Source organism: Impatiens glandulifera, chromosome 4 (genome assembly GCF_907164915.1).
Source record: "Impatiens glandulifera chromosome 4, dImpGla2.1, whole genome shotgun sequence".
In the NCBI taxonomy this organism is placed as follows: domain Eukaryota; kingdom Viridiplantae; phylum Streptophyta; class Magnoliopsida; order Ericales; family Balsaminaceae; genus Impatiens; species Impatiens glandulifera.
The window spans coordinates 39901773-39923309 of record NC_061865.1 but is presented as its reverse complement, the minus strand read 5'-3'; the positions used below and the strand labels follow the sequence as shown (position 1 = coordinate 39923309).

The 21537-nt window shown below is 38.6% G+C and overlaps 1 protein-coding gene across 1 annotated transcript; it reads right to left on the bottom strand.

Moving 5' to 3' along the window:
• Positions 1-10292: 10292 nt before the first annotated feature.
• Positions 10293-15212, bottom strand: LOC124935117. The gene is made up of 3 exons (XM_047475575.1): positions 13796-15212; positions 12958-13607; positions 10293-11096 (listed from the first exon to the last, which is right to left on the bottom strand). Exons 1-3 carry the CDS (start codon positions 15210-15212, stop codon positions 10293-10295), a joined length of 2871 nt encoding a protein of 956 aa, XP_047331531.1.
• Positions 15213-21537: the final 6325 nt, after the last annotated feature.

Genomic DNA, 21537 nt, shown 5'->3' with positions numbered 1-21537 from the left:
CTCTTAGATACGTGGCAGCTATTTATTGGACGTACGCCATGTGTACGAGATCGTACATGAGAATATATTCGTTGGATCGTGGCGTACCGGATTGTACTGTAGAATATTCGCTGGATAGTGGTGTGCTAGAAGGTATAACGTGGGCTAGTGGAATATTTGAGTACGTGGCACTTAAGTAGTTATAGCAAGATAAGCTGACTTGACAGACAGTTGATAGAGAGAACATTTGATCGTTATGCTGAAGAGCTGAGCAGATAAATGGACGCTTCTTTAGACGACTGCTGAAGTAAGGCGTCTACTTGCGCTTCTTCAGACTAGAGCGTCTGATGAAGCAGGACGTCTGCTCGCGCACTTCTTCAGACTAACACGTCTGTAGAAGTTAGACGTCTGCTCACGCATTTCTTCAGATTAACACGTCTGTAGAAGCAGGACGTCTACTCGCGCACTTCTTCAGACTAACACGTCTATAGAACCTAGAACGTTTACTCGCTCACTTCTTCAAACTAACACGTCTGTAGAAGCTAGACATCTACTCGCGCACTTCTTCAGACTAACACATATGTAGAAGTTAGACGTCTACTCGCACACTTCTTCAGACTAACACGTCTATAGAAGTTAGACGTCTACTCACGCACTTCTTCAAACTAACGCGTCTGTAGAAGTTAGACGTCTGCTCGCGCACTTCTTTAGACTAACGCGTCAGTAGAAGTTAGACTTATGCTTGCGCGCTTCTTCAGACTAACACGTCTGTAGAAGTTAGACGTCTACTCGCGCACTTCTTCAAACTAACACTTTTATAGAAGCTAGACGTCTTCTCGTGCACTTCTTCAGACTAACACGTCTGTAGAAGCTAGATGTCTACTTGCGCACTTCTTTAGACTAACACGTCTGTAGAAGCTAGACGTCTACTCGCGCGTCTTGAGTTGTACCTGTGCATAAACAATTTACACAACTTAGTTTTGTTCATAACAATATCATTAAAACTATGTCTCATTAAACTTAATTCACCTAAGTTCATTTTAGTGAATTAAAACATTTTTCCTTAATTAATTATTTCTCTTTAATTAATTTCCTTTTTCTTTATATAATTTAATCTAACAATTTCCTCTTTTTTGATGATGTTAAAACTAAGTTAAGGACACGAAATTGAATAAGATATTTTATATAAATATGAGATACAAAAAGAAAGTACAAAGTTTAAGATTCCCCCCCTTTTTAACAATGATCGCTGAACATAATTTGAGGTAGTCGACTTCCTCCTCGACCACCTCAACTTTGACCACCACCACAGTCTGATTTTCTTCCAGTTCGAGGACCCCGACTGCAACTTCCTGATCTTCCTCATCGACTAGTTCCCCCTCAATTGATATGTCCCCCTTTTTAACAGCATCAAGGGCGAGAGCATCTGTTTTGGCAGCTTCAGCAGCCGCATCTTCTTCAACTTGGACGCGTCAAGCGACTGCGTCAGCAACTTTGATACGCTCAGGTTCTTGAACCTTGAGGGATTGAGAAATTTCCATAAGTTGTTGGGCAAGAATTTCAATTGAAGACTTTGTCTCTTTGTGAAGTTCTAAATTATGATTGATCAGAGTGGTCTTCATTCTTGTGATCTGATTTATAAGCTTCGAAATATCACACGAAGTCCTCAAAATTTCTTTGTTTGCATCCCCTTGAGCCTGGACAACATTACTGGTTCGTCCTTCCATAATCTCCAACTTTCTAGAAATTGTCTTGATGCTCTGTTGCATAAGCTCAAGAGCTTCAAGAATGAAGTTGTGGAGATCAATAGTTCCCCGAGAGGACTCCTCAAGGAAATTGGAGGCCGGAGAAAGGATATGGGAACTAGTTGGAACAAAGTGAATATTGGAGGCTCGATGACTTACTTGAATGGACTACTCATGGTCTTTATCTTGAGATGTAGCTCGAGGCACGTTTATCATTGCCTGAGATACACCTTATACTCCTTCGATCTTTTCTCCTAGATCCCTTAGAAATCTCACCATTTTTCAGAATGAACGGATTTAGATGAAGGGGATTTCTCGGATGTAGCAGAGGTTTAATATTTGGACTTTAGGGAGGCAGACTTCTTCTCTTCAGACGTTTTCCCGTTTGATGAGATAGTCTGAACATAAGGGGTCTTCTTAGAAACGAAGGATGAGGGCTGCTCAACAGCCTTGGAAGGTTCCTCCTCAATAGACGACTTCTTCTCAGACTGGTTGGGTTGTTGAGGAGTAGAGGAGGGATCCTTCTCTTGATCTAGGGAGATGATCTCCTCTACAACTTTAGAACATTGCTGCTCAGCAGCCTTTGAGGATAATTCCTTCTCAGCAGAAGGAAGTTGTTGCTCAGTAATTGGAGAAAGTTCATTCTCAATAGAAGGGATTGTCTGTTGCTCTTCAGATGTAGGGAGCAGCTTCTTAGTAGAGTGAAGAACAAAGAACCGTCTTTCTTCAATAGATGTCTACTATTGCTTGATGATGTGAAGATTCGCCTACTCTTCAACCACTAAGAGAAACTACTCATTAGTAGATATAGAATGCGGTTCACCATGAGTAAACGATACCTCATCAATGAATGACATTTGTTCAGCATCGTCTGAACAGTTCAGCTCTACTCAAGACGCCTTGTTCTGAAGTTCATCAGTTTTGGACGATTCTATGCCATGAATAAAACGGAGAGCCATGGAATAGTAGGAATCCATGACTAATTGTAGACATTTAATGACTTTCCCATCTGTTTCTGATGTTTTGTCCAAATGGTTACGATTTTCTTCCCTTTGGCTGACAATGGGTAAGAGAGCACGCCCTTTAGCGTTTGATGCAATGAGCTCTCTTCGCTTAAGTGCTTCGTTGACGTCTTTGGTGCGGGTCCAAGCTAGGACAGATTTCTCCATCTTCAGCAACTCCTTGTAGTGCTTAGAGTAATTTGAACTTTTGAGGACCACTTCGAACCGTGTGTGGAGCCTTATACTTCAGCACTTATTGAATAGTTCATTTCTTTTTGAGGCAGCAAGATCCACCTCCTAAATAATGATATCGATTGTCTAATTTAATTCGGAAAAAAGTTCGCGAATGTAATAAGCCTTGTCTTTTCCCTTGTAACTTTGGTAGGTTTGGCAGCTGGAACAGGTTCATTGAAATTGATGCCCTGAACAATTCGGACTTGTCTAAGAATAGTGAATGGAGAGGTACTAGTTATGGGAGTTGTTGCCTTAGGAATGGCATCTGCTAGAATAGTTGCAGCATGAACAACAACCGTTTAAACAGGTGTTGATTCATTGATCTACCCGCAGTCAGACTAGTATTTCCTTCAATATCAGCAGCAACAGACGAAGGCACAACCTCCTACTCTGCTACAAGAGTAGTAGACGACTTCTTGGTAGGAGATGAAGCCATCTGAACAGGTTTAGGAACATCATCTTGACCAGCAGCTTCAACGGCCACTGGTGCGGTAGGGGAGACAACAACGTCTTCCCCTATCTTTTCTAAATAAATGGTCCAACTGTCTCAGCAGTTGGTTCAGCAACTTGTTTCACAATAGGAACCACAATGGGCTCTACGCCCAAAATAGGAGATGAGGGTACCTTGAAAACGGTCTAGCCAGCAGGCTCTGCAAAAGCCTCAACAGATACTACGTCTAGAGACAAGATAGAAGCTCCCAAAGAAGGAACTTCTTCAGCAAGAATTTCTTCCAGCCTGGCCTTCTTCAAAACGGAGTCAATCTCTACGGTCTCTCCAGCAGACGTCCGCTTCTGGCTAGTTGAACTGGCAGCAGATTCCATCGTCGACGTCTTTCTTTTCTTTGCAGGGGTCTTAAGACTAGAGGTCGTACGACGCTTGGACAGAGTGGTCGATTGACCACTCGTCTGCTGGGTGGATGATGTGGACTTGGTTTCTTTGACAACCTTCATTCGCACAACATAGTTCCCAACAGTAGAACTTGTCATTACCCTGCTAACGTTAATAGGGGCACCTTTGCCTAAAGGCACCTGCAAATGCTCCAAAATCTAGCTGAGTTGGACTGAAAAGCCCACACTCTTCTTGTTTGGCATAGAAACCATCAGCCAAGAGTTGAAAATAGAACGGATGCCCAATTGATAGACATTCCCTTCGTTATGGCCACCATAAACTCAAATCTCACATGGGTATAGGCGTTGAACGACCCTGCCTTCCCATAAAGTGACTTTGCAATAAAATCGTTAAGAAGACAATACTCAAATTTGAGGTACTTCTTCCCGTTAATCGCGACGGGACCATCGATGTCTGAAAATAAGGCTTGCATCTCTGAGATATCCTCGGTAGAAATCTCGTCGAGGGTTGTGAGGCCTTCCGTCGGAAGCCCAAGAACCTGGGAAAAAAGATCTTTAGATAAAGAGATTTTAGCCCCCTTCACTGTTGCTGAAATGGAGTCTCCGACAAGCTTTATAGAATCAAAGAACGCACGCACCTCCTTGTCGTGAAGAATGAACGGTTCACCTAGAAACTTCCTGAGGCCAGAAGCCTCTAGAGATCTGAACATCGCCACCATCGCCAACAGCCCTGATGCGTACACATAATTAAAATCCACATGCATGGTGTTTTTTCGAAAGAGATAATTTTCTTAGTCATCTTAGGGTTTAGAGAATAAATGAAGAAGAATATGATTTTTCTAGAAAGAATGCAGAGAGAAATAAGCGACTTAGGGTTTAGGGTTTTTGAAAATCTTAAATAAAATGTGAGACGTCTTAGGCGTGCAAGGCATCCTTTTATAAATTTTAACTAACACGTGTTAAGAGACATCAATAAAATAAACCGTAATTATTTAATATAAAATACATTATTTCAAAAAAATCATTATTAAAAATACGTCATTGAATAGAAATAAAATTCATCATTAATGGTAATGTGTGTGGTAATGAACCGTCAGGCGTGTTGGTCTCATTTTAATGACATGATAGACATGTGTCTTCATGTTATTCGTTATTGAAAGTATTTATAAGATAAGATCAAATAAATAATTTCCCTATAATATTTTGAAATGTAACTGTTTTATTGTCTAAAAGGGAAGATAAAATGACAGTGCATTAAGTAATACAGTTGTCCCACTTCGGCTTGAGACGAGGCATCTAACCAACACTTGTAAACAGACGTATGTCTGTACTGTCTACATGCCTTACGTTTAAGCTTGGTAAGACATCTGTTCAAAAGGTGCATGCTGACTCATAGCAACAGCCGTGTCAACAGACATCTTCCTAACGTTTTAGCATCTGACTAGACTTAAAATGCAAGTCGCTTAAGCACAACTCATCTAATACATAGTGTCGTCAGACGACTGGTCTGTTCAGCGCGATTTGAGACATTCGTCTTAAAGCGCATGACTTATCAATTAATCAACAAATTCCCCTAAATTTATGCATATTTAAATTAATTTAAATCTAAAAGACCCAAAATATTTCTAAAGTAAGAAAACTTAGTCTCAGGGGCTTTGTGAAGATGTCAGCCACTTGCTGATCTGTTGGGACATATTTCAGCCGAATATGCTTCTGAACAACATGGTCCCGGATGAAATGGTGTCAAATGTCGATATGCTTCGTTCGAAAGTACAACATCAGGTTATATGTGATCGCGATAGCACTAGTGTTGTCGCAGAATATAGGAGACTCGTTTACCTAGATGCCAAAATCTCTCAATTGTTGTTAGATCTACAACGATTGAGCACAGCAGCTACCCATAGCAAGATATTTTTATTATGTTGTAGACGTGGAAATAGACGTCTATTTCTTGCTAAACCAAGAGATCAAATGATCACCAAGGAACTGACAAGCCCCACTCGTGCTCTTTCGATCGATCTTGCAGCCTGTACAGTCTACATCAGAATAGTTAATTAAATTGAAACTGGAATTCTTCGGATACCACAGTCCCACATTTTGAGTTCATTTTAAAATTTTCAAAATACGCTTAGCAGCAATATAATGAGATTGTTTAGAGTTAGTCTGAAATCTTCCACAGACATCAACAACAAACAGGATATATAGTCGATTGGTTGTTAGATAAAGCAGAGATCCTATGATTTCTTCATAAGTAGTGATATCGACAGACTGGCCATCTTCATCCTTGTTCAGCTTTCTGGATGAGTTCATGGGCGTTGAGGCAGTTGAGCAGCTCTTCATATCGAACTTTTTCAGAAGCTCCCTGGTGTACTTCACTTGATTGATAAAGATGCCATCTTCAAGTTGACGAACTTGAAAACCCAGGAAGAATGTCAGATCACCCATCATGCACATCTCAAACTTGTCATGCATCAATTTAGAAAATTTCTCACATAATTTGGGGTTAGTTGACCCAAATATTATATCATCAATATAAATTTGAACAAGCAATATATGTGAGTCTTTGACAAATCTAAACAATGTTTTATCTATAGTGTCAATGATAAAATCATGATCAAACAAAAACTTAGTCAAAGTGTCATACCAACCTCTAGGATCTTGCTTAAAACCATATAAAGTTTATCTAGTTTGAAAATATGATTAGGAAGAGAGTGATTTCGAAAGCCAGGCGATTTTTTGACATACACATATACATTTAATAAACCATTTAAAAATGCACTTTTAACATCCATTTGATACACTTTAAACTTTTTAAAAGCTGCTTAAGCTAGGAAGATTTGAATAGCTTCAAGCCTAGCAACAGGGGCGAATGACTCCTCAAAGTCAATTCCTTCTCCTATTTATAACCTTGAGCTACTAATCTGGCTTTGTTTCTCACAACTAAGTCGTCTTCACTAAGCTTGTTTCAAAAAACACATCTAGTTCCAATGACCGATTGATCAGTCTGTTTTGGAATTATATGCCACACTTTATTTATTTCAAATTGATTCAACTCCTCTTACATAGCATTGATCCAATCTGGATCAAGTAATGTTTCATCGATTTTCTTAGGCTCAATTTGGGAAATAAAAGTAGAGTTTGTAAATTCATCAATTAATTGGTGTATAGTCCTAAGAGAAGCATTATGATTACCAATTATTAATTTGGGTGGATAATTTCTATTCCATTTTAAGTTTGGTCCCATAGGATTAGACATCTAGTCAGCTGACTCCACGACATTCGGATTGTCAGTCGTTTGTTGACTTATAGTCTGATCGTCTGGTTGAATATCAACCGAATTAGACGTCTGATTAGACGTTCTATTTCTATTGACCATAACTTCATCACCATTATCAGATTGGAGAGTAACAGCTTCCAACCTGTTAGCAACTTCAATGATTCGTTAGAATTGATTTCAATAGATTCGTCAAAAACGATATGAGAAGATTCTTCAACAGTTTGAGTTCGTTTATTAAACACTCTATAAGCCTTACTAACTGAAGAATAGCCTAACATAATTCCAGCATCTGCCTTAGCATCAAAAGTAGTCAAATTATTTTTCCCATTATTATGAATAAAACACTTACATCCAAAAATCCTAAAATATGAAACTTTAGGAACTTTCCATAAAATATTTCGTAAGGTGTTTTATTAAAACGCTTATTAATCATTGATCTATTTTGTGTATAGAAAGTTATGTTAATAGCCTCTGCCCACAGTTTTTGAGAAATACTAGAGTCAACTAGCATGGATCTCGCTGCTTCCTTTAGTGCTATATTTCTCCTTTCAGTGACACCATTTTTTTGTGGAGTTCTAGCACTAGACAACTCGTGTATACTAGACTCCTCAAGGAAAGAAGACAAACATCTGTTGGTGAACTTAGTTCCTCTATCACTTATAATCTTTATAACACTTAAAGATTTTTCATTTTGAAGTCGTCTAAGAATCTTAATTAAATTCTCAATTGTTTGATCCTTATACGCTAAAAATATAACCCAAGTAAATCTTAAAAAATCATCAATAATGACAAGGGTATATCTCATTCCCCTTAAATTGATGACTAAAATTGGACCAAACAGATCCATGTGAAATAATTCCAGACACCGCTCAGATTGAGTATTCCCTTTATTTTTAAAAGTTGATCTGACCTGTTTGCCCATCTGACAAGCAGGACATACCTTATCTTTTGAAAACTTCAACTTAGGTAAACCAGTTACTAAATCTTTTGAACAAATGTTGTTAATGGTTTAAAATTAAGATGGTTTAATCTTTTATGCCATAGCCAGTTTTGATCATTTTTGGCTATCATGTATAAAGGATCAGACGTCTTATTTTTCTAGTTTATTTTATAAGAATTTCCTATTCTACTTCCTGTCAACAGGGTATTCCCCTTCTGATCCTTAACTAAGCATGCATGTTTTTAAAAATCAACAGTATAGTCATTGTCACACATCTGGCTATTATTGATCAGGTTATAGCACAAGTTTTCTATAAGCAGCACATTGTCAATAGTGAGGTTACTATGGATAATCTTACCCTTACCCACAATTTTACCTTTGTTGTTATCACCATATGTGATCTTAGGACCCGTGCACTTGGTTATGTCAGTTAGTAGCCTCTTGTTGCCGGTCATATGTCTGGAACAGCCACTGTCCAGATACCACACAAACTCCTTCAAGTAGTTGTCCTGAATTACCTACAAATACACATATTTACAGATTTTGGTACCCAAATTCACTTGGGTCCATGGTTGATCAGTCCCTTGGGGATTTATATGTGGGTTATTTTGATGGATCTCACATTTTGAGTTGTAAGAAGTGCGTATGATTTAGGCTTGACAGACGTCTTCCTATTAGCAGTTAATTCGTTAACTTTAGAGGATGGGTTTTGTCGGAAACTTCTTGTCTTTCTGCCAAGTTTTTGTTTGCCAGACTTGCTGGCTACCCTCTTCTTGGGTTTCAGCCAGCTTGAATTTGTCTTCACATATTTAACCTCATCCTTTAGAGTTAAATCTTCACAGCTTTGATCAGTTCCAATTTTAGTTAAGTGCCCCTTGACAAAACTTATAGTCTTAAGATCACTTTTTACTAGGTTAAACTGTTTATTTGACTTATCTGGGTTGTCATGAACAAATCCTAAACTAGATTTGTATCTGGCATGCCTTCACTGACTTATCATAAGTTTGACGACTTCTCCAGATTTCGTCCAGGAACTGACCACATAGTTCAACCTTTGATTTTCAAAAGAGAGAATTTGAATCTTTTCTTTGAGCTTCTCATTCTCAAATGAGAGCTCAGATATTTTCAAAACTTCTTGATCATTGTTTTGAGATGAAGAAGGTCTATCATATTTGTTTTTCAAATTCAGCTCATTAAAAGAGTCTGATAGCTTCTTGTACTCAATGACAATGTCATTGAGTGCAGTGGTTAAGTCATCTCGAGTGAACTTGTCTAAGGAGAAGTCAAATACCTTAAAGTCATCATCTACCATGAAGCACTTGATGACTTCATCATCACTCTCGTTTGATGAGTTATCGTTAGAGTCATTGTCTACCCACTTGCCTTTTCTTTCTTCGGCTAGGAGAGCATTTTGCTTCTTCTTGTTCTTCTTGTCATCCTTCTTTGGCTTTATGCATTCTGTCTTGAAGTGTCCTAGTTTGTCACAATTAAAACACTTCAAGTTAGCTTTGTAATCACTCTTATTATTATTATTATTTGAAAAGCTTGAGTTAGAGTGAGTCTTCTTCATGAATTTGCCGAATTTCTTCACGAAGAGAGCCATGGCATCACTACTGATGTGCTCAGCAGACTTCACAGCATTCGCGGCAGGTGGCTCCTCAATAGTCACTAGATCCTTGGTTGAGATGGATGATGTGGATGGCTCATCTTCGTTCCTTGAGTTTATATCAAACTCATAGTCCTTCAGATCGGAGAATAAATCATGCAATTCCATCTTGTTGAGGTATTTAGATTCCCTCATCGCCATTGTCTTTATATCCCATTCTCTGGGAATAGCTCTCATAACTTTAATCGCAACCTCTTTGTTGCTATATGTCTTTCCCAAAGTGGTGAGTTCAACGATAGTTCTACTAAATCTTTCATCAAATTCAGTCATTTTCTCTTCGGGACGCATCTTGATGCTGTCGAATTATTGTGTGGCAACCATAAGTTTGTTTACTTTAGTTTGTTCGTTGCCCTCACACAACTAAGTCAACCTCTCCCAAATTTATTTTGCAGAGGTGCATGTCTTGATCTTGTGAACATATTATTGTCCAGCGTTTTTTTTTTTGGGAAAACAACTTATTGTCATTTCATTAAAAAAAACCCAAAACGGGAAAAAAAAACGGACATAGTCTCCTTTAACTTTCTAACAAACCTAGAAAGTTAAAGTTAGGTTCAAGTAAACAAACAAAGCAAACACGAGACTTACAATCAATCATAAGAAACTAACTAGCTTTCGAAAAATTAAAAGATGTAACTTTGTCATAATCGATTTTCCACTCCCTACAAAGGGTCCATTCACGCTCACCTTTGGGAACCCGCCTCCACGTATCGATTAGCGCACCGCAATCAAACACGATATCTCTCCATACATGCTCAACGTCGCGACGAACTCTCCCAAATACTCTTGCGTTTCTCTCGGCCCATACATGATAAACAATGGCAGCAAAATCACATTTGAAGACATTGGCTGAAAATCTATTACCTTTAGCCTTGATGCGGGCAACAACAATGATCTCATCCCATGAACCCGGTAAATGAACAAAGCCCAAAGCCAACGTGAACTTATTCCAAAGAGACTTAACAAACGGGCAGCTCCCAAACAAGTGGCTAATAGACTCCGTATTCCCATCACAAAGCAAACAATTAGCATCCGGAATGTCCATGTAGGCAAGAATCCGATCCCGGGTGTTAAGCCTACCACGTAAAGCCAACCAAAGGATGAAACGATGCCTCAGAATGACCTTTGAAGACCAAACAAGAGCAGCCCAATCGACGTTTTGTCCTTTTTCTCTAATTACATTCCAAACCATTCTCGACTTCAATTTACCTTCTTCCTCGGCAGCCCAAGAATGAACATCAACCCTATCGCTTAGACGAATTCCGCTCAAATAGTCTAATACTCGTCTTCCTTCCGAAACTCGTCTTATAATTGAGACCCAACGTCCAGCATCAATGTCACCAAACGTGGCAGCCGCACAATCCCTTCTTATTCTCAAACCTCGAAATTCCTCTTTAGTAATCAACGGCTAGTTTTCAAACCAATGATCGTTCCAAAAGAGAGTACCACACCCATCCCCAATACGAATATCAAAGATCGAACCAATGCTGTTTTTTAGTTTCAAAATCTTCTTCAACGACCAAGTCATGTCATCCGTGATTCTACAAGTCCATATGCTCAATTCACGCTTCAAGAACCGAGAGTGCACCCACTTGACCCATAGAGAATCTTGTTTAGTTTGTAAAGCCCAAAGATGTTTGTAGGTAACAGCCCGATTCCACTCAATACAACTCCTCAGTCCAATACCACCTTCGTCTTTCGGTTTGCAAACGTCGATCCACTTGACTTTCTTTCCTCCACGTTCTTGGCTGCCCCAAATAAAATTACGCATGATAGTATCGAGCTCTTTCATAACTTTCTTCGGGAGCACAATTTGCTGAGACCAGTAACCGATTAATCCCATGACCACGCTTCCAACCAACTCAATTCTGCCCACATATGAAATCTTCTTGGTTGCCCACCCTGTTAGGATCTAGGTCGCCGCTGGTGGACCGGGGGTTGGACCGGTTAGCGGTTCTCACTCGTAGGGTGGTGGTTAATCCGGTTAGAGATTAACATCGGGGTTTCAATACTACACAACCTGTCACAAACCCTTGAACTAGGTTCAAGCGCGGAAGAGGTTTGCTTTCAGGTTGAAGCGGCACGCTTGTATGATAGGCACGGTCGGTTTCGGATGATGGAGATTTTGGAAATGGTGGGTCGGTTTCGGTAATCTGGATATTCGGTATGGTTAGTATAAAGTCGGTTTGGAGCGGTATGGTTAAGTTAGTCGGTTATATAATGAAGCCGGCAGAAAGTAAATAACACAACAGATTTTATGGATGTTCGGAGATAAAACTCCTACGTCACCCCTTCCTCTCGAAACTGCGAGAAGGATATTCACTAAGGAATACAAGTACAGGCCGATCGAGACTTATTTCCTGCTCGATAATACTCTTACAATTTACACCGAAGTTGTAAAACACACTTTAACTTTCAACACTTAGGCTTTCTAGAATAGCACACTCTTATGACTTGTAGTAAATGCTCTTAGCGCTCGTTATCCCAATGTATGTCCCGCATTTACTCTTCTGCAACTGCCTCCTTTTATAGGTGAAATATGCCAACGGTCATATTTCACTGCCTTGAATCTGATTGGCTGATCAGCGGTGCAGTGATTCAGTGTCTCAGAGGTTCAGACCTGCGGTCGTCTCAGACCTGCCGGTCTGTTCTTCCGGTTTGTAAGACAGACCTGCTGGGTTTGTCTTTTACTCAATGTAGGCACTGTCTGTTTGGACAGTTGTCTGTACTTTGAAGATTTCCTTTCTGGCTTATCCCGAAGTGGAAGGATCCGGTAGTACTGTTTTTCTGCAGCCTACAGTCTTTCCTCAGACTTGCATGGATATGGAAGTATTCAGTCTGTTCCTTTGGTATCATTCTCAACAGATACCCAAATTGTCTTCTTGTACTGGTCGGCCGCTTGACTTGGCCGAATGTCTTTTGGTAGTGATGTAACCGGACTTCTTCCGGTTATTCTTGTCTTGTGGATGATCGGCTGTTTGATGGTTCCGGTTTTGAGCTTTGGCCGATCCTTCCTTTGTGCGGTCATGTTCCGAATACTCTTGATCGGTTTGGTAGCTTGACCGGTTAGGTTTCTTCAGTCGGTTCTCTTGTTCATCCGGTCCAGTTCCTTGTTCCTGCATGGAAAGTTTATTTAAGTTAGGTTTATTTGAACCGGTCTGAATTTATCTAACACACCCCATAACGACGTTTTTAACTTTTTCAATGAGTGTCCTACAATGAACAATTTGAATATGTCTTGTTGTGAGCGGAATGCCCAAATAACATACCGGAAACGAACCCTCGGGGATGCCTATAATGTCTTGTATCCTAGCCTTTGTCTCATCACCAACACCACCATAAAACGCTAAACTTTTATCAACATTAATTGTTAAACCTGTAACATCAGAAAAGAAGTTAAGTGCATCTTTTATAGTATTAATGGTTTCAACATCAACATGAGCAAGTAAGAACAAGTCGTCTGCGAAACATAAATGAGTGATCTTCTCCTCTTCGCAGAAAGGGTGGAAAGTGTAATGGCAATTCTTTCGGAATATCGTTAAGACACTCTCAATGATCTCCATGATCAATACAAAGATGTAAGAAGAGAGAGGATCGCCCTGTCTCACACCATTTTCGCCCTTAAAATAGCCCCCGTGAACACCATTGACACAAACTACAAACCGGGAGGTAGAGACGCATTGCATAATCCATTCAATAAAGATTCTAGGAAAACCAGCAACGACAAGAAAATCATGTATAGTTCCCCATTTAACGAAATCAAAAGCCTTGCGGATGTCGATTTTAAACGCGACCCGAGGTGAGATCTTCCTTTTCCCATAACCCTTTAAAAGATTCTGCATAATAAGAATGTTATGCGAAATAGACCTACCGGGTATAAAAGCAGATTGCCCTAGACTTACAATCTTAGGAATAACACCTTGAAAACGTTTAGCAAATATTTTAGAAATGGTTTTATACACGACATTACAACAAGAAATAGGTCGAAAATCTTGAATTTTTTAGGCACAAAATTTTTGGGAATAAGATTAAGCACAGTGACATTCCATTGGGTAAGCATCTTTCTATTTCTAAAAAATTCCAGCACCCCCTCTGTAAAGTCATTACCTACAATATCCCAATTAGCCTTAAAGAATTCCGCATTAAAACCGTCAGGTTCGGGGCTCTTATTACCATTGATACTAGCCATCGCCTTTCTAACCTCATCTCTTGAAATAACTCTAACAAGATCACGACTATCCTCAGCTGTAATTCTCTTGTCAACAATCTGATAGAGTACGTTAAGCTGACCGTGTTGCTGCCTGGTTTTACTACCCATGAGACCACGATAAAACTGAACAACCAAGTCATGAATTTGGTCCTGTCCGTGCACAAAATCACCCTTGTCATTTTTGAGCCTTTGAACATTATTCCGAAGGTTTCTAGAAGAACATTTCCGGTAGAAAAAAGTCGTATTCCTATCACCAAGAGAAATCCAATTCTGTCTCGACTTTTGCCTCGCAAAACTCTCCTTCATAGAACTAAGCTCTCTAAAAGTGGCAATGGCAGTCTTTTCATGATCCCGCAGAGTATCATCAATATCATCACAAAGAAATCGAGATTGAATCTTCTCAAGATCAACTCTTGCTTCCATGACCCTTTTTGATATATTTCTGAACTTCTTCCGATCAAACTTAGTAAGTTGATTCTTGAGGAGCCTCAACTTTTCCGACACGCGAAACATCATGGAGCCATTCATTTGAGTGTTCCACACCTCAATGAGGATGTCCTTAAACTTATCATTTTCCATCCAGAAATTAAAGAATTTGAACGGTCGTTTCACTTTCTTATCCTTTTCCCAATAAAGCTTAATAGGACAATGATCAGAGATTCCCGGGTTAAGAATATGTATATGACTTCTAGGGTACTTAGCAGTCCAAGTCGAATTAATAAGACCCCTGTCAATCCTGCTCCTTCTGATTTGCTCATCACCCCTCATTGAAGACCAAGTGAACATATTGCCAAAGTTAGTCGGTTCAACACACCCAATGTCACGAATGCACTCATTAAAGTCAATCATGTCTTGAGTGATATCAGATTTAGGACTCCTCTCATTCTCAAATCTAGTAACATTGAAGTCCCCCATAACAGCCCAGGGGTCCCCATCATCAATCTTAGCTTTCAAACAACTCCACAATCTCCTCCTATCAGATCCCGAATTACAACCATAGACAATAGTTAACCGAAACAGATTATCATCAACCTTGCTTTTGACATCAATCATAATAACCTGATCAGAATTGTAAATCATCTTAACATCAGCCACATCCTTGTTCCAAGCAACCCAAATTCTGCCGGTCCTATTATTAGAATTGTGAACCAAATGCCAGTTGATGTCCATACAAAGACACTTAATGCGATCCACATTGCGCTCTTTCACCTTGGTTTCAAGAATACCAAAAATAGCAAGCTTTTGATCATCAATAATCCTACGAATCTCTTTGCTTTTGATAGGATCATTGAGGCCCCGTATATTCCATGTCATTATATTCATGAATGGATATACGGATTGAATTCATGAATTTCAATGTCACCATGGCCATCAATACACCCAGCCATAATATGATCCTTGTCAACACTGCCTTCGCTTCCAGAAAATCCGTAAGAGTCACTGTCTTTGCTATCTTCAATAGCCACAGACTGATTATCATCAAAGGTAGAGTTGAGACATGAACTAAGTCCATCTCCATTGGATTTAAATAAGCTCACCGCCAAAGAATGCTGATCACGGCTATCAACAACCAAGTTATCAGCTTTAGGAAGGCTAGAACCAGCCATAAATATCACATCCAGACCAAAACCAGTTGGACTAGACCTTTCAGTCTCAACAAATCCATCAACATCAGCTAAACCAGAGTGTTTGCCAGCATCGTCATTTGGAATAAGAGATTCAGAATTAACAATTTCAGACCAATCTACCAAAGCAACCTCATCTGACTTATCATGTCTTCTGTCATCAATACCACCTGAACCAAAAAAAACTAGTCAACTCAGCATTAGAGCCTGCCATTCTTGAATAATTTGCTAAACCAGCCTTAGTGACATCCAAACTTAGAGCACTCTTTCCAACAAAATTGATTCCTGCTGAATTTGATATACCCATCATAGCAGCTTTGGAAACAGAATTTTAAAAACCAGAACCCTTATGACCATCCATAGAGTTTTTGGACCCAACATCAGCAAGAGTATACCTTTCAGACCCAACAATCCCCTTAATATCAGTTGATAAAACTGACCCATAAGCCAGCTTTGCAAGATCAATCTCAGCCAATCCAAGAGAATTATACAAATCTGATTTAGCAACCACTAACCCAGTCTCATCAGCTGCCTTAGTGACTATCTGTCCCGAATTAACCTATCCAAGTCTATCCGTCTTCAATCCTGCAACCCCAGACCCAGCAGATTCAACCCCAACTAAACCAATAATGTGACTTTCACTAGTAAGTGTCTCCGCCAAGTGGTTGCTTCTTAGAACATGCTGAAGCCCAACCCTGCTTTTATGTTTCCCACTATCAATATAATCAATTTGGTCCTCAACAGTAACATATCTAGCCAAACTACAAACTTCAGACTGATGTGTAACACAAGTTTGATCATTTAATTCCTCCTCAATTCTAATGTTGTTCTGGTCACATTCTTTGTTTGTCGCCTTGGGTACTTCTACAATATCATAGTCATGACCACTTTTAAAAGGATTTTCCTTGTTACTTAGTGCAGAAACCAGTTCATGATCATTAGAATTTGGGTTTTTGCCAAGATCAGTCACTTCTGGACCTAAGGGTACGGACATCATACAATTGTTGTGTTGATTAAGATCCTGATCAGACAAGGTGCCATTCTGTAAAGTAACCCCATTGTCATCAGTTCGTTTGAGCCCAACACCATTCACATGGTCCACCTGACAAGAAGCCTAGTCAATACCTTGAGTCTTCCCAAATCCAGCCCTTTTTTTCACCCAAACCTGCTTCAACTGTTTCTTCTTTTTAATTCTCGACTCTTTGGTGTTTTATTCACCTGCACCTCCTTAGCAACATGAACCAACTGATTTGCATTTTTAACTTTATTCTGAATTTTCTTGACCTTCAACTTTCCGAGACCCCCACTATTATTTCTGACCCAATCACGTTTGACAATCATTCTCTTTGCATTAACCCAATTCAGCTTTTTCAGTCGATTCTGCCTAGAACCCATACCTCTAACACCAAAGCTTACTAACTTCCCAGATTCCAGGTACTTGTTCAGTTCTTTAACCATTTCAGCATTAGCACCAAAGTTAACAAGTTTTCCAGACTTTAAAATTCTAAAGAAACCTTCAACCTTTCCAGCATCAGCCAAATCAGCATCAGGGCGGTTACCAACCTTATCACCCAACTGCGATTTGTTTACCTGGGCTGTGGATTCAGGAGTGACAGAATTGCTCCTTTTATTCACTCCAGCTGTTGAGGAAGGAGCACAAAAACCAGGTCGGCTGATATTATTAATGGGACAGGTCTTGATGGAATGGGTGAAGGTGCTGCATCTACTACAACGGTTCGGTCTCCATTCATACTACACCCCAATAGAGAACACATTTCCAAGCCTGTTATGTAACTCTAGCTTCATAGGAAGATAACTGACTGGGTGAATTTCAACACTAACTCTAGCAACCGAGGCCCTCTCGTACCCTTCGATGGCTGGATCAAATAATAGAGGTTTCCCTAGCATACTAGCAATGTAGGCAAGCCCCGTGGTATTGTAAATATGAGGGGGAATATTCTTTAACTGCACCCAAATCTGCCCACATTCTGGAGGTTTGCTGTTAGTGTTGAGTGTTTCACTCCATTTATAGATCTTAAATCTGTAATTTCTAACAAAGGTATACTGCGCATTGATGATTCCTTGAAGTTCACTTCCATTTCGAAAGGTAAGAAAATAAAACCCATAATCATTGACTGTAACCTTTTCAAGCCCACAATCTTCCCATTTCTCCAGCAAGGAGTTTCTAACAATGTTAAAATGGACCTTTGTGTTGCCTATAAAATGACCCACCAGCACAGACTCTCAGGCTTTAACACAGGATTCCTCAATTTCTGGGGGGAGTCTGAATTTATGAGGTTGATCAAGAGTGATCACTACCAAAGAGACAGTGTCAACATTAAATTTCCCCTTTTCAGGATCTGGCATAGCTGAATTATTCCATACATTGCCCTTCTGCCAAGATTTGTTTGGATTTCCTCTAACAGAATATGCCCTGGACTTAGGACACTTAGAGACTTCTCTAATAAAGCTAACTGACCAGTTAACAACAACATCATACTGATCTTTATTGAAACAATTCCAATCCTTCAAATAGTGTGAATTAAATTGAACACTAAGCAACTCACATATGTCTTTAACCATAACAATTTCATGCTTTCGAATCTGGAGCAGCAGCTTCCTAATCTGATTCCGCAATCCAGTCAAGTTAGATATTTCATTTTTATTCATTGCCCAAGTAGGTGGAACATCAGAAGAAGCTGATTTGTCATGAGTATTAGGCACATTACCAGGGACCGATTCAGTTAGGGGAGTAACATTTTCTTTCTGCACTTTGTTAGCTTTCTCAGCCCATCTTACTCGTTTTCTACCCACAGGGGCACTATTAGCCGATCCAACCCTTAGAAGAATATCCGCACTAGACTTAGTCCCTCCACTTTGTGATCCGATCCTTTTACCTTGACTAAGTAACAGCCTTGAGCTAGCATTATTCTCAATTCCAGATTGTTGAATATTTTTCCCATCATGGACTCTTAACTCAGGATTATTAATAAGAAGTGGAGAAAAAATTCCAACATAGTCAGATTCTGAATTTGTTTGATCATATTGTCGAGGTTGTTTTTCCTCTTTTCCTCTATAGTTCAGTCACACCTTGGTTTCTCCTTCATCACATGAGTATCATCGGAGTTTGTGGTTGTACTAACCTTCATGATTTTGATTGGACCGTCGGTGATGACATACCACATGTCATCATCTAGGGAGGCCAAGTGCACTTGCATTCTTATCTTCCAGTCATCATTGACTTCCTTTGTGAACATAGGAATTTTGCTTAGGAGAGACATGGTTGATATGTATGGATGCTTGAGAATAGAAAATTTGGCTCTAATATCACTTGTTAGGATAGGGTACAACAATAGTAGGGGGTTGAATATTGTTGAACTCAATAAGATACTTTCAATTCAATTTTATCCTGTTAGAGATGAAAATCTGTTTCTATTCTTCACAAATCTTCGCAAGCTCTTGAACGGATTCAAGTGCGAAAATGCTTGCTCGATTTGAAGCGGCAGATATAAGACGGAAGATACAGAAAAGAAATAACACACGGAGTTTTATGGATGTTCATAGATAAAACTCCTACGTCACCCCTTCTTCAATTTCCAGAAAGTTTTTTCACTAAAAGGATTTAATTCGTATAGACACTACACAAACCCAACTAGACACATAAGACTTAACATCTACCTATTTCTGAACTTCTAGCTAACACTCTATTGAACAGACAAAGTCTAGATCAACTTACAATACTGATATTTCACTTAGAAAGAACAATAAACAATTGTTCATCTTAGGTTAGTGTATCACACAGTGATCTTAGAGAAAGTAAACACACAAAGCTTAGAAATTCGTGAATTCGTAATTTTCAGAGAAAGACTAAGAGAACCAAGAGATTCGTCGTTGTACTCTATTTGCCTTTTATAATGAAGTCGTGGAAACGGTTGAATCTTCCTCTTGGATACATGACAGCTATACGTTGTACGTACGCCAAGTGTACGAAATCGTACATGAGAATATATTCGTTGGATTGTGGCGTACCGGATTGTACTGCAGAATATTACCTAGAATGTGGTGTATTGGAAGGTACAACGTGGGATAGTAGAAATATTTGATTACGTGACACTTAAGAAGTTATAGCGACATAAGCTGACTTGGTAGACGGTTGATAGCGAGCACATCTGATCGTTATGCTGATGAGCTGAGTAGATAAGAGGATGCTTCTTCAGACGGCTGCAGAAGCAAGGCGTCTACTTGCGCTTCTTCAGACCAGAGCGTCTGATGAAGTAGGACGTCTGCTCGCGCACTTCTTCAGACTAACACATCTGTAGAAGTAAGGCGTCTACTCGCGCACTTCTTCAGATTAATACGTCTGTAGAAGTTAGACGTCTGCTCGCGCACTTCTTCAGACTAACATGTTTGTAGAAGTTAGACGTCTACTCGCGCACTTCTTCAGACTAACATGTCTATAGAAGTTAGACGTCTACTCGCGCACTTCTTAGACTAACATGTTTGTAGAAGTTAGACGTCTGCTCGCACACTTCTTTAGACTAACACGTCTATAGAAGTTAGACGTCTACTCGCGCACTTCTTCAGACTAACTCGTCTATAGAAGTTAAATGTCTACTCGCGCACTTCTTTAGACTAACACATTTGTAGAAGCTAGACGTCTGCTCACGCACTTCTTCAAACTAAGACATTTGTAGAAGCTAGACGTCTGCTCACGCACCTCTTCAAACTAACACGTCTGTAGAAGCTAGACGTCTACTCGTGCGTCTTGAGTTGTACCTGCGCATAGACAATTTACAAAACATAGTTTTATTCACAAACGCATCATTAAAACTATGTCGTACTAAACTTGATTCACCTAAGTTCATGTTAGTGAATTAAAACATTTTTCCTTAATTAATTATCTTTTTCTTTATATAAATTAATCTAACAATATTTAAGTTTAAATATGTTAAAAAATAAAAAGTTAAAATCTATAATTAAAGAAGAAAAAGTTAAACACCTTATTCTAAAAATATCACCAAAAGACCAATAATTTCTTATAAATTTAATAAAATTATTTTATATATAAGGTTGAATTAGGTTTTAAAAGAATCATTACAATTACATAAACATCTTCCTTCTTCTCTTTGATCATAACTTATATGATTCTCAATGTTACAAATTAATTTTAAACATCATTTAGAAGATAAAAATGTAATAAAATTGTAAGTTAATTATGAAATAGAAAAGATAATATATATATTACGTTAATAAACTTTAATAATAATATACAAGTTAAAAAATGAGGGTGCGACATACCAATATCGATATGACCTAACTACATGACATGATACACAAAGATGTTGAAGTCTATGTGAAATATATGATCATGAAGTCCAAAGAAATTGTTGATCACTATGGCTCACTCCAAAAATTCTTCGAGGGGATTCACAAATATCATATGAGATTGAATCACAAAAAGTGTGCATTCAATGTGCTGGGCCAGTAATAGGGTAAGACAACATATGCAGTTACATAGGACGAATGTAAGAAAATTTTCAATATATAATAATAGTATTATTAATTATATATATTATTGTAAGCATTTAAAATGTACATCACAATTTATAATATTAAAATAATTATTTTTAAATAAACAAGATCAAAATAATTAACCTCATGACCAAAAACATATATAAAACAATTAATTATGATTAATTATTGAGCTAATTAATCAAATTAATTAAGAGTTAAGGCCAAAATAAAAAAATAAAATTATTTGGGATAAATGTTGTACCCATAATGTCTCAAAATAATTTTAGAAAATTAAAGGACAAAATTAAATAATTTTGATAAATTGTTGTATCCATTTCATCTAAAGAGAAATATTTATTTAAATCCTAAAAATATAAAAAATAAATTGGTAAAATATTTGGAATATTTATTTTAATATTTTGTGTATTTAAAAAGATCAAAATTAAAGCCAAAAAGTGGGAAAAAATCAATTTCAAACAAACCCTTAAGGTTTTAATAAA